The sequence below is a fragment of the Oncorhynchus mykiss genome, chromosome 7, assembly GCF_057628025.1.
Source record: "Oncorhynchus mykiss isolate SJ-2025 chromosome 7, ASM5762802v1, whole genome shotgun sequence".
Classification (NCBI taxonomy): domain Eukaryota; kingdom Metazoa; phylum Chordata; class Actinopteri; order Salmoniformes; family Salmonidae; genus Oncorhynchus; species Oncorhynchus mykiss.
Genome location: NC_143028.1, coordinates 16,301,092 through 16,328,661, shown reverse-complemented (window position 1 = coordinate 16,328,661; position 27,570 = coordinate 16,301,092). Strand labels below are relative to the sequence as shown.

At 45.5% G+C, this 27,570-nt stretch overlaps 2 protein-coding genes across 22 annotated transcripts in view; one reads left to right on the top strand and one right to left on the bottom strand.

Annotated features, from left to right (window-relative positions):
- The window catches only part of LOC110527494 (integral membrane protein 2B), a 15,242-nt gene extending 1,824 nt beyond the window's left edge, over nucleotides 1-13,418 (top strand). The window contains exons 2-6 of the mRNA XM_036982965.2: nucleotides 4,372-4,503; nucleotides 5,513-5,707; nucleotides 8,201-8,311; nucleotides 8,436-8,586; nucleotides 12,740-13,418. Of these exons, the coding sequence (XP_036838860.1) occupies nucleotides 4,372-4,503; nucleotides 5,513-5,707; nucleotides 8,201-8,311; nucleotides 8,436-8,586; nucleotides 12,740-12,828 (678 nt within the window). The 3' untranslated portion in view covers nucleotides 12,829-13,418. The remainder of the gene's footprint in view (nucleotides 1-4,371; nucleotides 4,504-5,512; nucleotides 5,708-8,200; nucleotides 8,312-8,435; nucleotides 8,587-12,739) is intronic.
- Nucleotides 13,401-27,570, bottom strand: LOC110527491 (abl interactor 2). 21 transcript variants are annotated; one of them, XM_090240398.1, is made up of 12 exons: nucleotides 27,238-27,564; nucleotides 21,862-22,029; nucleotides 21,513-21,689; nucleotides 21,093-21,110; nucleotides 20,833-20,936; nucleotides 19,589-19,741; nucleotides 18,298-18,428; nucleotides 17,875-18,084; nucleotides 17,196-17,366; nucleotides 16,470-16,559; nucleotides 15,944-16,126; nucleotides 13,401-15,810 (listed from the first exon to the last, which is right to left on the bottom strand). In XM_090240398.1, the coding sequence occupies exons 1-12, from the start codon at nucleotides 27,406-27,408 to the stop codon at nucleotides 15,635-15,637; spliced, it is 1,752 nt and encodes a 583-aa protein (XP_090096524.1). In that variant the 5' UTR covers nucleotides 27,409-27,564; the 3' UTR covers nucleotides 13,401-15,634. The 21 variants fall into 21 exon arrangements, with proteins under 21 accessions (XP_090096524.1, XP_090096525.1, XP_090096528.1 ...); XM_090240399.1 differs by having other exon boundaries at nucleotides 16,470-16,556; XM_090240402.1 differs by lacking the exon at nucleotides 16,470-16,559.

The following is a 27,570-nucleotide window of genomic DNA, read 5'->3' as shown; positions in this document are numbered from 1 at the left end:
TCGGTTGTCAGGTGAGCAGTGTTAAATCCGACACTTTGGTACAGCTGTCTTCTGGGTTATGAAGTGCGGTTTGGTGGGTCATGTTTCGAGGATGCATGCCTTGACCTTTCCGAGGCCGTTGGGAAGATGAGACAAGATCGCAATTTGATATCACGAAATTGTGGAGAAAAGGGGGGGTAAAATACAAAAAACAGTAATGCTTTATTTACATAAGTATTCAGACCCTTTGCGATGAGACATGAAATTGAGCTCGGGTGCATCCTGCTTCCATTGATCATCCTTGAGATGTTTCTACAACTTCATTGGAGTCCACTTGTGGTAAATTCAATTGATTGGACATGATTTGGAAAGGCACATACCTGTCTGTATAAGGTCCCTCAGTTGACAGTGCTTGTTGGAGCAAAAACCAAGCCATGAGGTCGAAGGAATTGTCTCTAGAGCTCCGAGGCAGGATTGTGTCGAGGCACAGATCTGGGGAAGGGTACCAAAAAGTGTCTGCAGCATTGAAGGTCCCCACAGTACTCTCGTTCTGGAAGAAGTTTGGAAGAAGTTTGGACCAAGAACCCAATGGTCAGTCTGACAGAGGTCCAGAGTTCCTGTGGAGATGGGAGAACCTTCCAGAAGGACAACCATCTCTGCAGCACTCCACCAATCAGGCCTTTATGAGTGAGTGGCCAGACTGAAGCCACACCTCAGTAAAAGCACATGACAGCCCGCATAGAGTTGGCCAAAAGGCACCTAAAGGACTCCGACCCAGAGAAACGAGATTCTCTGGTCTGATGAGGCCAAGATTGAACTCTTTGGCCTGAATACCAAGCGTCACATCTGTAGGACTCTAGGCAGTGCTCATCACCTAGCCCATACCATCCCTACAGTGAAGCATGGTGGTGGCAGCACCATGCTGTGGGGATGTTTTTCAGCTGCACAGACTGGGAGACTAGTCATGATTGAGGGAAAGATGTACCGAGATCCTTGATTAAAAACCTTCTCACCAGTCTGAGATCCTGAGCGCTCTGGAGCAGGTTAACCTTCCAACAGGACAACAACCCTAAGCACGCAGCCAAGACAACGCAGGAGTGGCTTCAGGACAAGCCTCTGAATGTCCTTGAGTGACCCAGCCAGAGCCTGGACTTGAACCTGATTGAACATCTCTAGAGAGAGCTAAAAATATCTGTGCAGCTACGTTCCCCATTCAACCTGACAGAGCTTGAGAGGATCTGCAGAGAAGAGTCAGAGAATTTCCCAAATACATGTGTGCCAAGCTTGTAGCGCCATACCCAAGAAGACTCAAGTCTGTAATCACTGCTTTGTCATTATGGGATATTGTGTGTAGATTGAGCGGGGAAAACAACTTAATCCATTTTAGAATAAGGCTGTAACCTAACAAAATGTAGAACTAGGAACTGGTCTGAATACTTTCCAAATGCATTGGAAATAGATTACAGGTGAGATTGCAAGTCTATAGAGAATTCATTCACTATAGAGAATCTGAGTGAGTAGAGGAATGCAGCAGCCAGGGACAGACCTGGGGAGAAAATGCCACTGCATAGAAAGACCTGGAAATCATGTCTGTTTCACAAGTAGGAGAGCAGTTTGGACAGTCAGACAAGTGATTTAAAAAGGTGATGTCCTGGATAAGGCGTCAGAGGCTAGTGAAGGTCTGTGATGTGACCAGACTAGAGGTCGACCGATTATGATTTTAACACAGATACCGATTATTGGAGGACTAAAAAAGCCGATGCCGATTTAAAAAAAAAAAAAAAATATATATATATATATATATATATATATATATATATATAAAAACATTTATAATATAAATATTTATTTATTTGTAAATGACAATTACAACAATGCTGAATTAACACTTATTTTAACTTAATATAAACCATCAATAAAATCAATTTAGCCTCAAATAAATAATGAAACATGTTAAATTTGGTTTAAATCATGCAAAAACAAAGTGTTGGAGAAGAAAGTAAAAGTGCAATATGTGCCATGTAAAAAAGCTAACATTTAAATTCCTTGCTCAGAACATGACAACATATGAAAGTTGGTGGTTCCTTTTAACATGAGACTTCAATATTCCAAGGTAAGAGGTTTTAGGTTGTAGTTAATATAGTATTTATAGGACTATTTCTCTCTCTACCATTTGTATTTCATATACCTTTGACTATTGGATGTTCTTATAGGCACTATAGTATTGCCAGTGTAACAGTATAGCTTCCGTCCCCCTCCTCGCCCCTACCTGGGCTCGAACCAAGAACACATCGACAACAGCCACACTCGAAGCATTGTTATCCATCGCTCCACAAAAGCCGCGGCCCTTGCCAAGGGGAATAACTACTCCAAATCTAAAAGCGAGTGATGTTTGAAACAGTATTTGTGCACAACAAGCTAATTAGCTAGCCATTTCACATTGGTTACACCAGCCATTAGGCTGATAGGCTTGAAGTCATAAACAGCGCTGTGCTTGCGAAGAGCTGCTGGCAAAACGCACAAAAGTGCTGTTTGAATGAATGATTACGGGCCTGCAGCAGACTGCTCTATCAAATCAGACTTAATTATAACATAACACACAGAAATACGAGCCTTTGATCATTAATATGATTGAATCTGGAAACGATCATTTCGATAGCAAAACGTTTATTTCAGTGAAATACGGAACCGTTCAGTATTTTATCTTACGGGTGGCATCTCTAAGTCTAAATATTCAATGTATGTCATAATTACGTAATTACGTAATTCTAGCAAGTTAGTTCACAATTAGCCAGGCAGCCCAAACTGTTGCATATACCCTGACTCTGCGTGCAATGAACGCAAGAGAAATGACACAATTTCACCTGGTTAATATTGCCTGCTAAACTGGATTAGTAGTTAAAACTAGTGATTATGATTGATTGTTTTTTATAAGATAAGTTTAATGCTAGCTAGCAATTTACCTTTGCTTCTACTACGTTCGTGTAACAGGCAGGCTACTCGTGGAGTGCAATGGTTAGAGCGTTGGACTAGTTAACTGTGCGGTTGCAAGATTGGAACCCCTGAGCTGACAAGGTGAAAATCTGTCGTTCTGCCCCTGAACAAGGCCGTTAACCCACAGTTCCTAGGCAGTTATTGAAAATAAGAATGTTTTCTTTAACTGACTTCCCTAGTTAAATAAAAGGTATACATTTTTTATAAATAATTTATTTGTTTTAAATAATTGGAAATCGGGACCCAAAAATACCGATTTCCTATTGTTATGAAAACTTGAAATCGGCCCTAATCGGCCATTCCGATTAATCGGTCGACCTCTAGACCAGACACAGCATGGTCCACAGAGACCAGCCATGAGCCATCTCCTTATTCCTGACCTTTAGCCATGTTAATAAGCTAACCTGAAATGATTAGAGTGAGACAAGCATGGCCATCATTCAATTGCCCCTGTATCTGTTGTAAATTTTGAAATCATGAAAATATACACCTTGGTTTACCTCAAGCACGTCTCTCGTTGGGACTATTGACAGTGGACTAATGGGGGGGGGGGACAGGACAGTGTTCTTCCACTAAAGTACGAGCATGAGGATCTCAGATCAGATGAGGAAAACAAAGAAAAAAACTGATCTCCAGAGAGCTGTTGACATCCACTCTTTTGTTTCAATACGAACCCCACCCCAACTCTGCATAAACAACCAACAGTTCAGGAAAAGGGCCTGCCACCAAATTACAACATGTCTCTAGACTCCATAATATTAAAGTGAGGGAGCAAAATAACAGATGATGATGGAGAGGGCTAAAAGATAAGGCAGTAAATGAATAATGGTTAGAAAGAATGTCTTGAGGTAGACGAAGGCATGATGGAAATGAGGTGAAAGGTCACAGAGAGGGGGGGTTGGGGGGAAGATTGGCTGTGTTTGAATTGTACGTTACATAAGCATCTCTCACTGCTACCATACTCCCAACTGATGTCAACAGAACACACCACAGCTGTATTGTGACTAAGCAGCACTCTTATTTGAATTGCACTGTTTGGCTATGTTGTGTTGGAGCTATTTTAATTTGAACAAAGAGGATTTATAGAGGTCAGTTTCCTTAATGATTCATCTGGGCTGATATACTGTTAATATTGGTTCATCAACCTGTCTCAATTATGTAATGAAACATACAGGCAGACATGCTGGTATTGTGAGAGGCTGACCAGCTGTATTTAGGCCTTACTTTACTTTGTATGTTATAGAGGACTGCAATTGGGGGGGTCTTCAGGCTTTTTTTGTGTATGTATCCACTGCAATTGTTAATATAGACCTATGCACTGTATCTGTTGCCTGGTGTAATGTATTTTAAATGATCAAATGTGCATGTAACGTTTTAGCTCTGTTTCTTCTCTCTCAGGACCTGGAGGATGGCATGCGGGTGCGTCGGCAGTCCAAGGTGTGGTGCTGGTGCATGTGCCTGGGTCTGGCTCTCATGCTATCCGGTGTGGTGGTGGGAGGGGCCTACCTCTACAAGTCCTACATACAGCAGGTGAGATGGGTTGTTGGTTAGACCCCTATAATGCCATAGGCTCAACTATATAGTGAACAAATTTAAACACAAGAATTTCAACAATTTTACTGAGTTACAGTTCATACAAGGAATTGGTCAATTGAAATAAATTCATTGGGCCCTAATCTGTGGATTTCAGGGGCGCAGCCATGGGTGGGCCAGTCAATCAACTTGTTTTCCCCCACAAAAGGGGCTTTATTACAGACAGAAATACTCCTCAGTTTCATCAACTGTCTGGGTGGCTGGTCTCAGACGATCACGCAGGTGAAGAAGCCAGATGTGGAGGTCCTGGGCTGATGTGGTTTCACGTGGTCTGCGGTTGTCATGGCAGTTAGACGTACTGTCAAATTCTCTAAAGTGACATTGGAGGTGGCTTGTAGTAGAGAAATGAACATTCAATTCTTTGGCAATAGCTATGGTGGACATTCTTGCAGTCAACATGCCAATTGCACACTCATTCAACTTGAGACATCGGTGGCATTGTGTTGTGACAGAACGGTACATTTTAGTGGCCTTTTATTGTCCCCAACACTGTAATGATCATGCTGTTTAATCAGCTTCTGGATATGCCATACCTGTTGTGTGGATGGAATATTTTGGCAAAAGAGAAACGCTAACAGGGATATAAACAAATTTGTGCACAATTTGAGAGAAATAAGCTTTTTGTGTGTATGGAACATTTTTGGGATTGTTTATTTCAGCTCATTGTATGGGACCAATACTTTACATGTTTTATATTTTTGTTCAGTATAGTTAAAGCTTCCTTTCCTTGGTTAGAGGACACATTTGCACCCGCTGTTGTCTGGTTTCCCAGACACAGATTAAGCCTAGTCTTGGACTAACAAGCACTCTGAATGAACCCCTAATTGGGAGAGATTTCGGTGAAACCAACCCAGAGTGTGCTAGCTAACTATACATTGTTGGTAAGGTAGAGAGAGTCGGGGTGAGAGAAGTCCTCACTGTCGTTGTCTCACCCCGTCTTCCTCAGGAGGACCCGGTGTATTTCTGCGGGGTGGACTACCGTGAGCGGGACTACATGGTTCAGGACGAGGTGGCCCTGCCCTCTGCTCTAAGACACATCCAGGAGAGCATCCGTGTGCTAGAGGAGGTGGAGCTAATCAACGTGCCCGTGCCCGAGTTCTCCGACAGCGACCCGGCCGACATCGTCCATGACTTCAAAAGCGTGAGAGGAGAACACTGCTACACACACACACACACACACACATCCAACATTTTTATGCAAGTAAAGTGCACGTCGCATAAAAAGTCACGACAGGCCTAAACAGAACATTTGTCGGTAAACTTTCCAAAAGCCGACAACACTAAATACGCTAGACTAGGTGAGCTCTTTGTGTTATGCGAGAATTATGCAAGAATTGTCGTTGGAAATATTGATAACCGTCATATCGAAGTAAACTTGGAGTCACGCGATGACCTGCACCTCCCCCTATGACTTGTTGGGGAAGCATGCAGTTTATTAGGCTACAGATGAAATAAGTTTTCATGAACTTCAGAGTGGTGAACTTGCACAATAATGAGCATGGTGCTCCTTTCCAATAAATATCAAGGGTCTTATTCTGGTGACATGAACAATGCTTGGCTGTCGTTTGACAAATCAAAAGAATCTTTCTCTTTCATCCATAATCTTATGTAGGCTATACTCCCATATGTATCTGTTAGCTAGAGCGCATGTGGCAATACCGGAGTGGGCACACTCGCTATTTAACCTTCCTAGAGCAGGCGTTCCGCTAGCAGAACCCCTCAACATTCCGCTGAAAAGGCAGCGCCTGAAATTCCAAAATAATTTTTTTGAAATATGTAACTTTCACATATTAACAAGTCCAATAGAGCAAATGAAAGACACTTCTTGTTAATCTACCCATTGTGTCCGATTTCAAAAATGCTTCACAGCGAAAGCACAACATATGATTGTTAGGTCACCGCCAAGTCAAAAAAAAACACAGCCATTTTTTCACAAAAAGCAGAAATATAGATAAAATGAATCACTAACCTTTGATCATCTTCATCAGATGACACTCATAGGACATCATTTTACACAATACATGTATGTTTTGTTCGATAAAGTTCATATTTTTATCCAAAAATCTCAGTTTACATTGGCTCGTTACGTGCAGTAATGTTTTGATTCCAAAACATCCGGTGATTTTTGCAGAAATACTCATAATAAACATTGATAAAAGATACAAGTGTTACTCACAGAATTAAAGAAACTTCTCCTTAATGTAACCGCTGTGTCAGATTTCAAAGAAACAGAAAAAGCATAATCTGAGAAAGGCGCTCAGAGCCCAATCCAGCCAAAGAAATATCTGCCATGTTGGAGTCAACAGAAGTTAGAAATAATACTATAAATATTCACTTACCTTTGATGATCATCAGAAGGCACTCCCAGGAATCCCAGTTTGACAATAAATTACTGATTTGTTCCATAAAGTCTGTCATTTATGTCCAAATAGCCACTTGTTGTTAGCGTGTTCAGCCCAGTAATCCATCTTCATGAGGCGCGAGCACTTCGTCCAGACAAACTCAAAAAGTTCCGTTACAGGTCGTAGAAACAAGTCAAACGATGTATGGAATCAATCTTTAGGATGTTTTTAACATAAATTATCAATAAGGTTCCAACCGGAGAATTCCTATGTCTGAAGAAAAGCACTGGAACGAGAGCTTACTCTGTCGGGAGCGTGTGTCACGAGCCTGAGACACTCTGCCAGACCCATGACTCATTCAGCTCCCATTCCCCCCTCCTTTTATAGCAGAAGCCTGAAACAAGTTTCTAGAGGCGGTTGACATCTAGTGGAAGTGCAACTTGACTCCATAGACACTATTCGGTAGGCCAAGCTTTGAAAAACTACAAACCTCAGATTTCCCACTTCCTGGTTGGACTTTTCTCAGGTTTTTGCCTGCCATATAAGTTATGTTATACTCACAGACATCAATCAAACAGTTTTAGAAACGTCAGTGTTTTTTATACTAAAAATAATATGCATATATTAGCATCTGGGACAGAGTAGGAGGCAGTTCACGCCATTCATCCAAAAGTGAAAATGCTGCCCCCTATCCCTAGGTGTTGTGTTGTGAGAACCATCAGAGTTGAAAATCCGACGTAAACTCATGTAACTTGTTTTTATTTGGTACATTGGAATTTAACCGCAAAAGGTATTTTTATGTGCACTAAGTCCTCAAGCATTGCCTTTTATCCGCAAGAAGTCAGTTTGATGAAATGCATCTCTGATGGGAAAATGTGGATTTTAGAATATTCACAAGAAGATCTGTACATTTTTTGGTGCTGCAGGTAGTCTAGTGGTTAGAGCGTTGGGCCAGTAACTGAAAGGTTGCTGGATCGAATCCCCGAGTTGACAAGGTCTGTCATTCTGCCCCTGAACAAAGCGTTTAACTCACTTAGGCCGTCATTGAAAATAAGAATTTGTTCTTATCCTAGTTAAAAAATAATTTGATGGAAACTGATGTCAAATGTTGTATATCTAGCTGCTACCATTCATTTACGGCTCAGAGGAAAGCCATTCCACCAGGGTATTAGCCGTCAAACTATTTTTAGAAACACAATGAAATGAAACACGTGCTGAATTGAAGTTGTTGAATGTAAAGTACTTCTGGGTGTTTTTGTAGTGTTGGATCTAATTCCTTTCCTCCTCCTCAGAGGCTGACAGCCTACCTGGACCTGAGCCTGAACAAGTGCTACGTCATCCCCCTCAACACCTCCATCGTCATGCCTCCCAAAGACTTGCTGGAGTTGCTCATCAACATCAAGGTATCTGTAACACACACACACACACACACACAGATGACTGAAGCTGTTTATATGTATTTCAATTATCAAATCAATCAAATGTTGAAGGAAATAATGTTAATTAAGTGTGTGATTTGCAACCTAGGCTGGTACCTACCTTCCCCAGTCCTACCTGGTCCATGAGCAGATGATGGTGACTGAGCGTCTGGAGAACGTTGACCAGCTGGGATACTTCATCTACAGCCTCTGCAAGGGCAGAGACACCTACAAGCTGGAACGCAGAGAGACCATACTGGGTTAGTACTGCTGACACACACACACACACACACACACCATACTGGGTTAGTACTACACACACGCGCACACCATACCGGGTTAGTACTACACACGCGCACACCATACCGGGTTAGTACCACACACACACACACACCGGGTTAGTGCGCGCGCACACACCATACTGGGTTAGTGCCGCACGCGCCATACTGGGTTAGTGCCACACACCATACTGGGTTAGTGCCGTGCGCACACGCACGCACCATACTGGGTTAGTGCCACACGCACGCACCATACTGGGTTAGTGCCACGCGCGCACACACACACCATACTGGGTTAGTGCCACACGCGCGCACACACACACCATACTGGGTTAGTGCCACACGCGCACACACACCATACTGGGTTAGTGCCACACGCGCACACACACCATACTGGGTTAGTGCCACACGCGCACACACACCATACTGGGTTAGTGCCACACGCGCACACACACCATACTGGGTTAGTGCCACACGCGCACACACCATACTGGGTTAGTGCCACATGCGCACACACCATACTGGGTACTGGGTTAGTGCCACACGCGCACACACACCATACTGGGTTAGTGCCACACGCGCACACACACACCATACTGGGTTAGTGCCACACGCGCGCACACACACCATACTGGGTTAGTACCACACACACACCATACTGGGTTAGTGCCACACACACACCCACCATACTGGGTTAGTGCCCCACACACACACACACCATACTGGGTTAGTGCCACACGCACGCACCATACTGGGTTAGTGCCACACACGCGCACACACACCATACTGGGTTAGTACCACACACACACCATACTGGGTTAGTGCCACACACACCCACCATACTGGGTTAGTGCCCCACACACACACACACCATACTGGGTTAGTGCCACACGCGCGCACACCATACTGGGTTAGTGCCACACGCGCGCACACTCACACACACCATACTGGGTTAGTGCCACACGCGCGCACACTCACACACACACCATACTGGGTTAGTGCCACACGCACACACACTCACACACCATACTGGGTTAGTGCCACACGTGCACTCACACACACCATACTGGGTTAGTGCCACACGCGTGCACACACCATACTGGGTTAGTGCCACACGCGCGCACACACCATACTGGGTTAGTGCCGCACGCGCACACCATACTGGGTTAGTGCCACACACACACACACCATACTGGGTTAGTGCCACACACACACACACACACACACCATACTGGGTTAGTGCCACACACACACACACACCATACTGGGTTAGTGCCACACACACACACACACACACACCATACTGGGTTAGTGCCACACACACCATACTGGGTTAGTGCCACACACACGCGCACACACACACACACTGGGTTAGTGCCACACACACACACACACACACACACACACACACCATACTGGGTTAGTGCCACACACACACACACACCATACTGGGTTAGTGCCACACACACACACACACCATACTGGGTAGTGCCACACACACCATACTGGGTTAGTGCCACACACACCATACTGGGTTAGTGCCCCACACGCGCACACACACACACCATACTGGGTTAGTGCCCCACACGCGCACACACACACCATACTGGGTTAGTGCCACACGCGCGCACACTCACACCATACTGGGTTAGTGCCACACGCGCACACTCACACACACACACACCATACTGGGTTAGTGCCACGCGCGCACACTCACACACCATACTGGGTTAGTGCCACACGCGCGCACACTCACACACCATACTGGGTTAGTGCCACACACTCACACACACCATACTGGGTTAGTGCCACACACACACACACACACACCATACTGGGTTAGTGCCACACGTGCGCACACTCACACCATACTGGGTTAGTGCCACACGCGCGCACACACACCATACTGGGTTAGCGCCACACGCGCGCACACACACCATACTGGGTTAGTGCCACACGCGCGCACACACACCATACTGGGTTAGTGCCACACGCGCGCACACACACCATACTGGGTTAGTGCCACACACACACACCATACTGGGTTAGTGCCACACACACACACACCATACTGGGTTAGTGCCACACACACACACACCATACTGGGTTAGTGCCACACACACACCATACTGGGTTAGTGCCACACACACGCCATACTGGGTTAGTGCCACACACACGCCATACTGGGTTAGTGCCACACACACGCCATACTGGGTTAGTGCCACACACACGCCATACTGGGTTAGTGCCACACACACGCCATACTGGGTTAGTGCCACACACACGCCATACTGGGTTAGTGCCACACACACGCCATACTGGGTTAGTGCCACACACACGCCATACTGGGTTAGTGCCACACACACGCCATACTGGGTTAGTGCCACACACACGCCATACTGGGTTACCGCGCGCGCACACACGCCATACTGGGTTACCGCGCGCGCACACACGCCATACTGGGTTACCGCGCGCGCACACACGCCATACTGGGTTACCGCGCGCGCACACACGCCATACTGGGTTACCGCGCGCGCACACACGCCATACTGGGTTACCGCGCGCGCACACACGCCATACTGGGTTACCGCGCGCACACACACGCCATACTGGGTTACCGCGCGCGCACACACGCCATACTGGGTTAGTGCCACACACACCATACTGGGTTAGTGCTGCGCGCACACACTATACTGGGTTAGTGCCACACGTGCACACACACACACACCATACTGGGTTAGTGCCACACACACCACATACTGGGTTAGTGCCACACACACACGCGCGCACACACACCATACTGGGTTAGTGCCACACACGCGCACACACCATACTGGGTTAGTGTCACACACACACACACCACATACTGGGTTAGTGCCACACACACGCACGCGCACACACAGCATACTGGGTTAGTGCCACGCGCGCACACACAGCATACTGGGTTAGTGCCACGCGCGCACACACAGCATACTGGGTTAGTGCCACGCGCGCACACACAGCATACTGGGTTAGTGCCACGCGCGCACACACAGCATACTGGGTTAGTGCCACACGTGCGCACACACACACCACACTGGGTTAGTGCCACGCGCGCACACACAGCATACTGGGTTAGTGCCACACGTGCGCACACACACACCATACTGGGTTAGTGCCACACACACCATACTGGGTTAGTGCCACACACACCATACTGGGTTAGTGCCACACACACACCATACTGGGTTAGTGCCACACACACGTGCGCGCACACACACCATACTGGGTTAGTGCCACACGCGCGCACACACACCATACTGGGTTAGTGCCACACGCGTGCACACACACCATACTGGGTTAGTGCCACACACACCATACTGGGTTAGTGCCACACACGCGCGCACACACACCATACTGGGTTAGTGCCACACGCGCGCACACACACCATACTGGGTTAGTGCCACACGCGCGCGCACACACACCATACTGGGTTAGTGCCACGCGCGCGCACACACACCATACTGGGTTAGTGCCACGCGCTCGCACACACAGCATACTGGGTTAGTGCCACACGCGCGCACACACAGCATACTGGGTTAGTGCCACACACACCATACTGGGTTAGTGCCACACACACCATACTGGGTTAGTGCCACACACACCATACTGGGTTAGTGCCACACACACCATACTGGGTTAGTGCCACACACACCATACTGGGTTAGTGCCACACACACCATACTGGGTTAGTGCCACACGCACACCATACTGGGTTAGTGCCACACACACCATACCGGGTTAGTACCACCCCCACACACACACACCGTACCGGGTTAGTACCACCCACACACACACACACCGTACCGGGTTAGTGCCACCCCCACCCCCACCGTACCGGGTTAGTGCCACCCCCACACACACCGTACCGGGTTAGTGCCACCCACAGTGTACCGGGTTAGTGCCACCCACACACACACCGTACCGGGTTAGTGCCACCCACACACACACCGTACTGGGTTAGTACTACACACACACTTTTTAAGATTTACCCTGAATTTTCATGTATTAACCATTTTGTATTTTGCTATAGAAGATGTTTGTATAGGCCTACATGCACATTTTTGATACATCCTCCTTCATCTTTACCTTGTAGGCAGGGAAAAGCGTGAAGCCCTGAACTGCAGGACGATCCGTCACTTTGAGAACAAGTTTGTGGTCGAGACAATCATCTGTGAGCCTTAGAAGGGAGAGGGGACTGGCTACTTCAGACAACCCATGTATAGTTTCACTCACTGTCTACAGTGAGATTTTTAACCCTTCTCTCTCCCCCGTATCACCCCTCATAGATCCTTTACTCTTCTGTACTGCTGGTAGTTTTGAGGAAGAGTGGTTCAGTTGATTCCAAGTCAATACTGTTGTATAAGGTGTAAAACTAATGAATTTTCCACTTTGTGTGAAGTAAATACCATTTCATTTGGGGTCAACTCTTCAAAGAATAAGATGTGTTCAGCTTTTCTATGTTTTGTGGGAATTGTTTTCTATCTTTACTCGGGGGTTTATTAATGTTAAAGAAAGTGTTTAAACAGACACTTAAGTCAGTTAATTACAATGTTAAGGTATATAACTAGATTGATGAAATATAAACTCAATAAGAGTATGCATACTTTAGCATAGAAAATGAATGATTTTTGTATCAGCTGTCACCAGTACAGTGCGATGAAACAAGAGGAATCTCACACCACAGGTCCGTCTGAAAACGGACCATGTGGTAACTAACTTGTGTATATAGTCTGTAAAAAGGAAGATTACCACAATAAATCTTAATCGTTTTATTGTTTTTTGTTCTTATTGTTTTACAAATATGATATTTAATTCTAAAGTTAAACTTTTTTACTGTGCAACACAATGGCATTATGGACTGTTGTACTTAACTTGACATCCAAAGAGATCTTGGGCTGAGGGAATAGAACACTTGTTCTTACACAATGATATATTCTCCATTTACACACTAAATGAATGGCTCTTCCAGGAGTAGTCAAATCCCATAACTTTATTGATCTTCAGACGTTGGGATAAAAGTTGACATGGATTTAGCTTACACGTTAGTCTTTGGATGAGGCTGGTTTAGTAGTACCTGGGGTTGCACAGCGTTGTGGAACATTGCAGATAAATGTCCTGAATAGAGCTGACATGAGTCTTTATGCTACATGTCAGAGGCATGTTTATTCTACGTAACATATCTGAATATTCAAAAGGTTGTGCTCTGCTGACCGTGTCCATAGGGTCCAGTTCTGGGGCTGCCTTGTGAAGGGCCAACTGGGTTTCAGACACCACTACAGTATTAAGAAAAATGGCATGCAAGACTCAACAGACCCACTTTTAATAAAAAATAAAGGATTTGACTGACAGACAAGCACAGAGCCCTCAGACACAGCCAAGCACATTGGCAATAATACTTGTACCTCTAGAGACTATATAAACACACTCAATGCATCAGTTTCAGCATGATGGAGTCATTGAAAGGTTTTGGTGCCGGTTTGTTGGATAATTTCTACAACGGCTCACTTTAATATTAGTCCTCATCTGAGGCAGTAACACAGTTTAAATTTTATTTCAGTAACAATTCACTCTTACCACATGTGCTTTCAATCCCAAACAACTTAAAGATCTACATTTTCAAACCCATCCCACTGGCTTTTTATTTTATTGCAAATGGAAGTGACACCTACACACGCACACTTCAATATGGCACAAGCTTCCTTTATCACCTATAAATGCATCATGAAACCCCACCTGTCAACGATGGTAATATGGGTGAATATTTAAAACCAAACCAATAACCACACCATATATCTAAAATATTAAGACAGGAATAATATAGCAGAAAAGGAGACTGTTGAATTTTTTTTTTCAAAAGCATGCCATCTGCCACGCTTTGGTGAAGACCCACTACAATAAGAACGAATAAGCATCAAATATTGAAATCATTGATGCAAATGAGTGGCCAGAGTATTTATCTTCCTAAAAGAGACTCCCAGACAGTCAAAGTCAATCTATTCTCTGTCTTGATTACAAGGTAAGGAAGAGACTTAAGACTCACTAATTTTGCGTTGTGTTTCTCAAACTTGTTTTGTGCCATGGAAGCCAACATCTTCAATTAAAACTAGAACTGACCCCAAGGTTGAGAAACACTGCTCTACCCATCTGGCCTGTGAAGTGAGGCAAGTGAAGTAGTGACTGAGCATGCTCCAAGCCCTAGTGTTCTAAGCTGCCCTAGCTAGCCTTGGGCCAGAACCAATTCATTAACTACTGAATCCAAACTGAAGAGAGTTTCAAAATGGGTGTTCAGGTGAGCTGAAAACAAATCAGTTTCAGTCTTTTTCCCCTCCAGTCTTACCCACCACTAATATCTAGCTGTTGTAGACATACAGTATGTGCTTGTCTTCTCGCCTAACGTGACATTGTATAAAATTCAAGCGCAACAATCCATCTCCTAATCCCACTAACCAATAGGAGCTGCTCCTGGTTTTAAATCAAATATAATATGAGTCTAGAAAGGCTCGGGGAGTGTCAAAAAAAAAAAAACATTCTCATCTCGCATCTTCTCTTGGGCTGAGAGTAGAGAACTTCATCAGGATTATCTGACATCTATTTCTATCCTTAATCAGCAGCCCTGGCCACTGTACCATCCCTCCCTATATAATACATGGTCCAAATAAATAAAACTTAAAAGTAAGGGCCAAAGGAAATGAGATTTTTCTTTTTTTTTAAAATCACAATAATCCTTGTAGCCTTCCTTAAAATAATAGTAAAGACAAAATGAAGCCCTAATAGTACATACAAAAACCCCCCACCATAAAGTCTCATATCATTCAAAAACACAGGAAATATCTACAAGTGGCCGTTGTACAATGTACTTCATCTGGTAGACCGGTTGAGGATAGTTAAATACTCTTCATGAACGCTCATCTCTTCCTCGTTAACTTCCTCAATGTGATCATGCTCTGCCTAACAAAGTCTTTGACCTTCTTATAACCTCTCCTCTTCCTCAGTCGGCATAGTGCATGATGGACTCGACGTAGTTCCCAGGGAAGAGGCCGGTGGTGCCACTCATCGTTCCTTCGTACCAGCCGTCGTCGTTCTTCTTGATGACGTAGATGATGGCGCCCTCGTTGAAGGACAGCTCGTCCTCCTTGTCCGCCGCGTAGTCGTAGATCGCCACCACTGTCGACCAAATCAGAGAGGAGCGAAGAGGACAGGAGATGGGTAGAGCACAAGGGAGGGCGAATGAAAAAGAGAACAGGAGAAGTGGAAAGGGCATGTTTAGATCAGGGTGGAAGAGAGAATCACTCGCTACCTTTCTCCATGTAGGTGCGTGGGGCCCACGGGGGGTCCTCCTCTGCATAGGGATCACTGTACTCCACCACGGCCGACTCTTCTTCCTCCTCATCATCATCCTCATAGTCCTCTGGAGGGGGCGGGGTGGGTTCCTCAAACACAGCTTCTTCTACAGGGGGCGGGGGAGGGGGCACGTCTGAGACTGGGGGGGGAGACAACACACAGTCAGGAACCTTGTAACTAACCAACCAGTGGAATGTAGATTGACACTGGCATTCCCATGCATGTGGCGGAGGGCTGGAGTGGTTGTTTGGGTATCCATGCTGAAAGTGTATGAAGACAAACAGAATTCTGGGGGGAAAGGAGAACACATTTCCAACGCGCACAGGTGGGAAGTTTATTTCAGACAGGTTAATCGAAGTTGATGGATAGTTCAGCTTTGAAGTAAAGACAAAAATAGACTCACGTCATGAGTAACAAACACATGCACGACGGAGCCGCTGCAAAGACCAGGCAACAAGGTGGAGGAGCTAAAAGCCACTTACTGGTCTCCTGTACCCGAGCCACAAAGCCCATCAGAGGGAGCTGAGGAGTGATCTGCATGGAGGGGGGAGGGGGGGCAACAAGAGGACCTGCTATGCACACACACACACACACACACACCACAGGAGAAGCAGAGAGAGCAAAAGAGAAGAAAGAAAGAGGGGCAGATTGTAATTAGGAAAGAAAGGAAGGCAGAAAGAGAGATGTGGTGGAATTAGAATATGATAGAAGCCAGTTAAATCAGTAGGCAGACTAGGCATTAAAATGGCTAAATCAAGAGCAGGAATCCTTTCACACACAAAAAAGACAGCGAACTGCCGAGACCTAGGCACTTTGTGCCTACCCATAGGTTTGCCTGTCTTCTGAAATCAAATGGGAGTTTTTATGTATGAATTCAATACTCTAGTGAGGTTCTGGGAACTCACAAAATTACAGTTTTCTTCCACAAGAACTGAACATTTTTGTCAGCTTGTATTTAAAATGTTGTTGTTTTTTAACCAAAACGCTAAGCCAAGTAACAGAAATAATTTGGGCCGGTATACATTTTGTTTCTACAAATAAGTTACAGGATGGACCAGAAGCCCAAACGCTCCAGGATCCAAACCAGACAGTAATATATGAAACAAAGCTTTAAAGAGGCAGGCTCAATCTAAATGAGAAAGATCTCTAAACACAAAAGCCCATTTGCGTTCTGGTAGGAGTGATGTGTTTCTGCTCCAGGCTGTTACCTGGGACCTGGTTGAAGTGGGGTCCTCCGTTGGGCTGGGGCTGGTTCAGGGCCATGTTGGAGTTGGGCTGGCCTGTTAATGACGCGGGCCGGCGGTATGGCAGAGACCCCCCCACCGCAGGAGGGTTCTGTGGTTGCACCGGCCGGTTCATGCTGAAGAACTGGGGGGCACCTGGGGTACAGACAGCAAGGGGAACCAGAGAGATTTTGGTATGGTGTAGCTATGTCACTGAACTTATCACTTCTGTTTCCCATCACGATGCATTTAATTCATGGGATCGATGTAAGCACTTTACAGTTTTTGGTATTCAGATGCCTTATTATCATGGCATATTTCAAGTCAAAGACCCTTTTCAACATCACTTACTGTAAGAACACAAGAACAATTTAACTCATGCACAAGGTGTGATGATGGCATGCAGGTGGTGACTGGGGGCGACGGGAGAGAGTTGCCCTAAGAAGGGAATGAGAAAGACACCCAGAGGAAAAAGGAAAAGACAGAGTGACAGATCAGACAGTGAGAGGGAAGGTGATGGAGAAACTCTGATGATGCATGGGTGGAGAATGACCAGCCCACATGACAACATCCCCGCTGGTACACAGACAGATACAGGTCCTGGGATGATGGGAGATATGGTCGTGATGCAGGGGAGAGGGTAGTGGTGGGGGGGGACACTCACCTTGTGCGGGAGTGCTGAAAGCAGCAGGGCCGGTGCTAGTGACGGAAGTGGGGAGCTGGGGTGGGGGAGGGGGCACGGGTGGACCCTCAGGTGGGGGGGTGGGGGAGGGATTAGGAGCTAGAGAGAGTACAGGGAGGCCATCAGATGGGACGGGAGTAGTAGTGGTAGTGGGAGGTGGCTTAGCAGGGTTGGGAAGGGCAGGGGCAGTACCTGCACCATCAGCAGGTGGGAAAGGGAGGAAAGCAGTGGGAAAAAAGAGGAAAGGAGAAGGAAAGACAGGAGAGGGAGATAAAGACAGGTGCTCAGACACTATCAAGGGGGAAGGAAGGAGAGAGTTTAAAGCAGTCTGACAGACATTATTGCTCTTTAGAGAGCTAGTAGGTTGAGCTTAGACAGTGGACAGGGCATGTGGCCAGACCTTACCTGGGAATGCTGTGGGGGGCGGGGCAGGCGTTGGCACGGCGATAGGCAAGCCCACGGAGCCGCTGCCGCTATTCTCTCTGCTGCTGCTGCGGCTGCTGCTGCTGGGGTGGCTGCCTCCACTGCTGCCACTGCTAATGATGTCACACAGCCCATCACAAAACCCAATCAACACCCGCAGGCATTAAGTCATTAACAGTATAGATTAGAGGTTATATACTTTGTGGGCCAGTTCCCCAGATACAGATTAAGCCTACTGCTGGAATAAAAAGTACTGTGATTTTTTTTGTCCAGCGCTAGGTTTAATCTGTGGTGCAGGAAACCGGTCTTTAGAGCCCTATTGGTATCAGCGGACATGCAAGCACAACCTACCAAACCAGGGTCTCTCCTGCCCCCCCCCCCCCATCTACCTAGCACTGAACAGATTTAAATGAACAGCTCTGCTTTGAGATGACATGTACAGCAATAAAGAAATGAATCAAACGTCACAGATTACAACATGACATTTAGCGGTGGTCCATTAGTGAGACATGAAGTGACAAAGACAGAGGCACGACAAAGCTGGAGGCATCTGAAGAAAATCAAGGCGAGAAGAAAAGAGGAAGGAGACTGGAGACAGGGAATGAGTGAGAACTGGATGGATGGAAGAAAAGGACCAACGCATAGATAGGTTGGAGCAGAAAGGACTGTCTGTTTAATTTAAGCCAAGGTCAACCATTGCTACTATTAGTTTTAACGTCAGTTTCAAATAATAATAATAATGTGCTCAGAAGGAAATAGAGAAGGGACTGACGGAGGAAAGGGATCAGCTGTATTCCAAAGCCCAAGCTTCAATTCTCTGGTGGCAGATACTCTGTCATGTAGTCCAAAAGATCTTGTTCTCACTGCCTGGTAGGAGCCTCAGTGACACCCAGAGCTGCTCGTGCTTATCTGATCTGAATATCCTCTGCTGTTACGCAGATGATAAAAATACATTACTTGGAAACAAGAAACATATTTGAATACATGCCTATCTGAGCTGTACGTTCGTTTTGTGTGCTTGGTGTAGTGCCTATTCAAAGTGTTTCAGACCAGTTTTTTGGTGATATTATTATATTAAGTCCTGTGGGTAGGGCTGGGGGGAAAAAGGAGTTTAGTAGCATGTAGCTACAGTGTCTGTAATCAATTGCAGCAGATCTTTACTACAGGGCAGTTGAATCTAAGCGTGTCTGTTCAGTGAGTCCAGGGCCGCTCGAAGTGTGTTCTAGACGTGTTTTTAGCTAGCGGTGTGCTGGGAGCATGCGGGACGGGGTACCTGTACGTGCGGTTCCTCTGATTAACAGACGCAGTGCGTGCAGGGCTCTGCTGTGGGGGCGCCATGTTGCCATGGCGCGTCGGGCTCGAGACGTAGTCGTTAGGGACAACGGGAGGACGCACCGGCTCGAGTGTCCTATAGGGGGAGTGGCGCCTGCGAGGGGAGGGGTATGAGAGGAGTTTAACATCCACAAGTGAGGGGGGGGGGACAAGAAAAGGAGGACAAACATGGGAACCAAAATAAATAAAAGAGAACCAGTGCAAACTCAAAATGGGGTGTAGGTGGGAAAAGGCATTAAATGCATCAATCGTGTCCACAGCTGCTGCTGCTTCGGTTCTTACACAGCCCAACATCAACCGAGGACAGTGATGTCTATTGATGTGCTTCAGTGGAATAAAAAGCCTCAAAAGTATGGATGAGCAGCCAAGTATAATCTCCCCCTGTGATTGTGTAAGGGATGGAACTTTGAGCGCTGTTGCCATGGAGAGCATGAACAGCCCGAATTAGAGTTGAGGGGGGAGGAGTCACATGACATCACACATATGGGGGTGGAGGGGGGGGGACAAAAGCAACCAAAACACCACAGACAGAGATGCCTCCTCTACACCAGAGACTGGACTAGGGCAGTGTGTCATGGACGCCCGACATGCGTCTCATTTCAGGGGGGACATGTTTGAAGGTCACACACAGTGCTTAAACATTAGAAGAGACATAAAAACAATGTTATAAACCATTACATACATTACTGTTATGGACAGGTCTGTAGAGGGGGATACAAACTGGACAGGGACACATAACAGGACAAAGCAACAATACAGTAGCCCATAATGTCAATAAACACATTTGAAGATACCCATTCACTGGAACAACCACACACCTGAAGAAATTAGGTATGTATGCACATTCATTATATCATCAAACAGCATATCATGTGCCACAGGCTAGCTTTGACCTTTTCACAAAGAGGTCTGCTCCGAACCTTAAATAAATGTCACTGAAGGTCGCTGCTGGGTGGTGAGGGGGTAGCCTGGTCCCTAGCCCACCATACGGGGCTTAGGAGGAGCAGAGGGACACTACAGCAATCTGTAGTACAAAGGGACACCTGGTGCCTGCATGATCAGATCTTGTCCATTGACGAACATGTTTTAGATGTCTGATCGTGATTGGCTGAGACTGAAAGCATGCTTTTCTCAAGGAAATGAGCAGCATGGACAGGAGTTGTGGCACCTGCCACATTTACATACCCAATGGTTCCCTTCCCTGACATGGGTGGGCTTGGCGGCTTCTGTGTGGGTGGGTTGGTGCGAGGGAGACCTGTGGCTCCGGCCTTCATGTTTTGAGCACTGGCCTATAGGACATGGTGAGAGAGGTTACAAAAACAACAACAGGGAAATACTAGTCAACAGAGCAACACGACACAACCTGGGATCGGACAAAACACACTCTGGTCTTACACGCATAACAACGTTGTTTTTAGAGTTTACATTTCGTTAGAAATCCTTACCTTAAACCTTAGCAACCACTAGGTTCATTTTAAAGGCAAATAAGTGATGCAAAGAGAGAGAAAGAGAAAGGAGGATTAGTGACTAATAGCGAGAAAATGCACAGAAACACATGTAGCAATGTTATAGGCCTACAGTCCACAGATGTTGTCAGGGAAAAAGCGAACAAGTCACACACTGTCCTAGTCAAAGTGACTCACACCGTTAACGCCACACCCTCGTGCTTTTCCCAAGGGCCTACTACTGTCTTTGTACCAAACAGGGGGGAGTTCCCCAAAACGGTTGTCGCACTAAGATCAGTGTTTGTCCATGATCTTAGTGCTACAAAAGTTTGATGAAAACTCACTCCAGTACAAAAATAAAAATGTACTACTATCATCAGGAATCCAGTCGGTAAACGTCAATGCCCCACTGCTCCCTACCTTGACTCCGTGGCCCATGTCATCCAGCAGGCTGTAGTCGATTGGCTTGCGGATGTAGCGCACCGGCCTCTCTGGATTGGCCGGAGCAATGATCTTATGTGTGCGAGAGGTGTTCTTATTGGTGGTCAGGATGCCAATCTCCCGCCTGGCCACTTTCTCTTTGTGGATGTCCACTGTCTGGGGCCGCACAAGGGGCAGAAATACAAGAAATAGACTTGAACAAAACAGCTTTTTGAGCTAGGCCTATAAAGTATTTTTTAGGCTATATGGATGTGTGTGTGAGTGTATTTCGCAACGTGTGCATCCAATGTGTGTGTAGACAGAGTGGTCCACATCCCGGCAGCCGTACCTGTGAGATGTGGTTGATGGAGGATTCCATGCGGCGGAGCTGGGAGGCCTGAATGTCAAGCATCTGCAGGACATTGTTGGCCAAGGTGTTGATCAGGTAGGCTACGCTGGCCAGAGACTGGGTGGTGTAGTTCTTAGTCTCCTCCAACGCTCTGTGCTTATCTGGTGACTGAGGAGGGAGAGTGAGTGAGAGAGAGGATGAACAGATAGACATCAGTAACAGAGAAGCGAGTGTAGCGAGGCAATAAGAAAACAACAAAGCCAGGCAGCATAAAAAGGAGAGCATTGATATCATATAAATAGGATCTTGCAGGGGCTGAAGGATGACAAGGCAAGCCCTTATGTTTTCAGAGGGAAACAATTTCCTGGAGATGAACCTTTCCTTGCTTTTCTGACCACGATGCCCTTGTTGACAGTATGTACTGACCGACATTACTTTTCTAAAAGGACAACCCTCTACCCTCCCCATCTGCCCGGATTTCCATGGACGGTGTGTTAAAGAACAACTGAATGTACGGATTCTGGCATGCGTTTCTCTGCTGCTCATTAAGAAAAAACAAGTTTTCAGTCTTGGGGGTGTGGTTCGATGTGACAGTTACTGATGTTTGTCCCCAATGAAACACCATAGGAACAAAGCCAGTATTACTTCTTCAAAATAGTCAATGATTCTAAGAACTCAAGAAATATGTAATTAATTGACGTTTTTGCTGAGGTTTTAGTCGCGCAGTTTTACATCTAGTTAAGGTGTTTGGTGCAGTATTGCTCAAGTAAAAAAAAAAAAAAAATGTGTGACTTGTCTTATGTAAACAAAGTCAGATCCGTTGCACTGACGGGGAGGTCTGTCTCACTGTCTGCGGTAGGATTGGATAGAGCGCAATCACAGCAGCTGTGTATCCCGTGTCAAAGGGCAAGTGAGCATTGTCGAAATCAAAACCCAACCCTCAAGTCATGATGAACTCACTTACAAAACTCATTTTGTAACAATACTGACCTCATGAACATAATTATCCTATTTCCACTTTGTAGTCAATGTTGACACTAGAATGAATGTGTCTGACTAATATCAATGCTACATAGAAAACAGCCTATCAGAGAAGATGTTATTTGCCTTCAGATGCACTTTAACAACAGTGAAAACTAGGCAGCCTCAGTCACGAATTCCACAAATACACATGCATGCCTTACAGGGAGTCAAGAGCACCACTAAGGAATTACATCCATTCTCAAGCAAGAAGACAAACAGGTTGTCAGTATTCAAAGAAAGGTGCAGTTGTAGTGCACTGGGATGACAAGAGCACACAAACTCTCACACTTGTAGCAGTCTCAAGATCAACTGACAGCATTCTTCAGATCATTTATTCATAGCTAACCTGCAATTAACTCTGACAAAAATAGGTTTAACTCATACAACACTCAAACTTCAGCAAAAAATCATCGACAAATAGGCCTACATCAGGTAGACCAGAGCACTTCAATCGAACCTCTTCCTAACTGCGTGGCTTCACACAGTTCCAACTCCATCAAGTTGGATGACTACATGAAAGTAGTAGGCCCGATTACCAACAACGACGAGGCGGCGTACAGAAAGGCAGGCAGGCACTCGGACGGCGTGGTGCCAGGTAAACAACCTCTCCCTCAACGTCAGCAAAACAAAGGAGCCGATTGTGGACTTCAGGAGGAACCAGGCTGTCCTCATCAATGGAGACGGTCAAAAACTTCAATTTCCTCTGCATATTCATCTCAGAGGAACTGAAATGGTCAAACTACACAGACACTGTTGTGAAAGACAGTGACTCTTCTACCTCAGGAAGCTGAAGAAATCCAGTCTGTCCCAGAGGACCCTCAGTGTTCTACAGGAGCACCATCGACAACCTACTGTCGCCCCCCCCCACGGACATTTACCCTGCCCCCACCCCCCAATATAAATGTATCATTACTACAGTTGTAAATATGTATAATAATATTTGTACTGTTATTGTTTCATTCACCTCTCTTTTTGTCCTGCACAGTTAGTGCTCGGAGCTTAAGAATTTCACTGTACTCTAATTACTTCTGCGACCGTGTGCATGTGACTAATCTAAAACAGAAGAACAGTGATCCATTCTGTGACTAACTATATAGGCTAGGCCTATTGGGGAACCAGCAGACTTTTATTGAACAATCTCAGATTAGCCTAATTAAATATCTTGAGTCCTGGATGGCGCAGTGGTCAAAAGCACTGCACCAAAGTTCTGAAGCGTGTCACAATAGGCTGTGACTGGGAGCCCCATAAGAGGGCGCACAATTGGCCCAGAGTTTTCCAGGGTAGGCTTTCCTTGGCTAATCACACTCTAGCGACTCTGGTCGTCAGTTGAACGGTGTTTCCTCTGACACATTTGTGTGTCTGACATCCGGGTTTAGCGAGCAGTGTGATAAGTAGGCGGCCGGAGGGCGCATGACTTGACCTTCGTCTCTCCCAAGTCCATTGAGGAATTGCAGAGATGAGCCAAGGGACCTAATTCAGGGAGAAATTTGGTTTTAAAAAAAATATGCTTGTGGCCATACCACCCTGAACATGCCTGTTCAGGTTCGGGTCTGGTTAGTACTGGGGCGGGAGACTTCCTGGGAATACCAGGTGCAGTGAACTCCCGAAAATATTTGTTTTAATGAATACCAGTATGGAGTCCGTGCTTGAGTCAAGTGTGTGAGAATGACAGTCATGATCACAGCTGGGCAGAAGCAAGATCACAGGTCAAGACATCTTTAGTCATGTTAATTATTAACTATACCCAATAATGTCATTGCGCATTCAGTGCCAGGACGTTTGAACACTGGTCACTTTAATAATATTTACATACCGTTTTACTCACTTCATATGTATATACTGTATTCTACTCAAGGTTCATCCTATATAACTACTGCTGTGCACACCTTTCCTATTCATATACTGTCCATACACACCATTACACATATGATTTATATACATGTACACCAGACTGACATTGCTCATTCTGATATTTCTTAATTAAAATTTGGGGGGGGGTGTGTACCATTTTGTGTTGTTAGGTAAACTGCACTGTTGGAGCTAGAAACATAAGCATTTCGCTGCCATGCGATAACATCTGCAAAATACACAGTGGCCAGTTTATTAGGTAAACCATCTCGTTCACAAAAATGGTTCACCGCTACAGAGAGTGAGTCACGTGGCCATGGCTTACTATATAATGCAGGCACAGACAATCGAGGCATTCAGTTACTGTTCAATTGAACTTTAGAATGGGTAAAACAAGTGACCTAAGCAACTGAGCGTGGAATGATTGTCGGTGCCAGGCGCGCCGTTTGAAGCATCTCAGAAACGTCTGGCCTCCTGGGCTTTTCACGTACGACAGTGTCTTGTGTTTACCGAGAAGGGTACGACAAACAAAAAACATACAGTCAGCGGCAGTCCTGTGAGCGAAAACAGGTCGAGATGAGAGGTCGAGAGGCAACAATCGTGCAAGCTAACAGGCGGTCCACAATCAGGCAGTACAACAGTGGTGTGCAGAAAGGCATCTCGGAATGAACAACTCGTCGGTCCTTGTCACGGATGGGCTATTGCAGCAGACGACCAAACTGGGTTCCACTCCTATCAGCTAAAAACAAGAAGAAGATGATCCAGTGGGCACACGATCACCAACACTGGATAATTGAGGAGTGGAAAACCCTTGATACCAACTGAGCGACTTTTACATTCCCCCGAAAAACTCCAGCTGTTCTGGAGGCAAACCCCCTTTGCCTCCCGTCCAACCCAGATCTAGATGGGAGAACCTAATAAACTGGCAACTGAGTGTATGTGTAAGTGACCAATAAAATTAGATTTGACAGAATTAAAAGTTAAAGGAGAAGGATAGGTTACAACAACCATGAGCCAACTTGCTACTTAATATTCTGAATGGAGTTATTTGTAACTGCAGGGTGAGAAAGTGCATGCACTACAGCCTCTTTTAGCCTAGCTAGCTAACATTAGCTAGCTTCTCCCGGTTTGATACAGTCCTAGACAGGTACTACATAATCATATTTGATGATAAATAACCTAACTATGGCAGCTATTAGTATACTATAGGGCGAGTCAGCTTGGATGGTTGCTGTCTCATCTCTCCCTCCTCACCATGTCACTTCCTCAAAGTATGGCCCCTCCCCCAGCTTCTATAGCAGCACCTCTCCCCCACTGCTTGGCTTTATCAGCTCCATCACTCGGATCGGCCTGCATTCGACCCAATCTATATGGAATGATTCTAGTTGTCCTCGGGTCCATTCAGAACTGGTCTCTATATTTAAAAATGAATGTATGCATATCAGGTCAGGGTGGGAAAGCCCAGATTCATTTCGGAACCCGTCCAACTTTTTGGAACCGTGAAGACCTCTAGTTCCAGGGCAGTGGCACTATTGACAAACGTTTCACACTCGGTGTCAGAACCTCACTTTATATTAGGAAAATCGTACTTCATGGCATGACTAACAATTTAGCTTGTTCTGCCACTGCCAGATCCACCAGTAGTCTATGAAACACAGATTTATTTTCCCACTCTACAGTCAGTAGTACAATACATTCGGCATTGATGATACAGGGCGTCCTATCCAATCTGCAGTGACTTGCTTTGGCACACATTAGGCTGTAACATTAACTAACGCTAAATATTGGCAGAAGAACGCTTACAAGTGCCACACATGGTATATATATTTTCTTCACGACCAATGTTAACAGCTAGCTAATGTTGACATGAGTTGGGCATTTCAAAATCGTACCACTGGAGAATTTGACAGCAATGGCAGCTAGCAGTGCAGCTAACTAGAAACTAGTGGCTAGTTGGAATTAGCTAGCTCGTTTGCTATAGTCATAATTCGTTTACTTGTGGATTATTTGGTTCTCTTCTGGTATCAGAACGTGTTCCATCATTTGAAATCCAATTAAATGCCTTACTTCTTTACCTTAGCTGAATACCTTGTTGTATACCCCATCACGACAGTCAATCATGAAACCAGCTGTGCCCAAATAATTCGTGCTAGCTCAACTAGTTAGCACAACTAGTTAGCTAGCAAGCATTATTTGGTTGGATGTAAATAGCTAACGAAGTCAAGTTAGTAAAAATACTAACAACTACATAAACGTTTGAGAAATGACGACACGTGTACGACGGTTGGAGAACGACAACCAATGTTTTCATATTAGGAAAAACATAGCTACGTTCCGCATGAAGTAGCTAACTAAGGTTAGCTAGTTATCTATCGCGCTAGCAGGAGCACCCTTGCAGTCGAGTCGCTGCACCTCATCGGCAAAGCTCGTAGCCATCACTTCGCCCACCGTCAAAGATGATACTCGTAGAATATATAATTGATAATGTTATAAAATTATCATTACCTGAACATAGTTGCTTTCGCAATACTCGGCAACTCTTTCCAAATTGGTAAAACTATCTAATAAAGCACTACGTCCAGCTGGAATCTCCTCTTCCAAAAGCATTTGTAACTCCGCCATTTTCACATCTTTAGCAATCAATGCATGCCAGATCGCAGCCTCTCCAACGCTCATGCAGAAGTGGCGTTGGGCATCCCAACTATGACGGAGTGTATAACAATCCGTGACAAATTTAAGTGGATATGATACCTAGATCTTTGCTCTTTCAATTCCTTGTCAATTTACATTGTGACTGGTGTAAATTATGAGAAAACCTCAAGATTCTGTTTTGAAAGG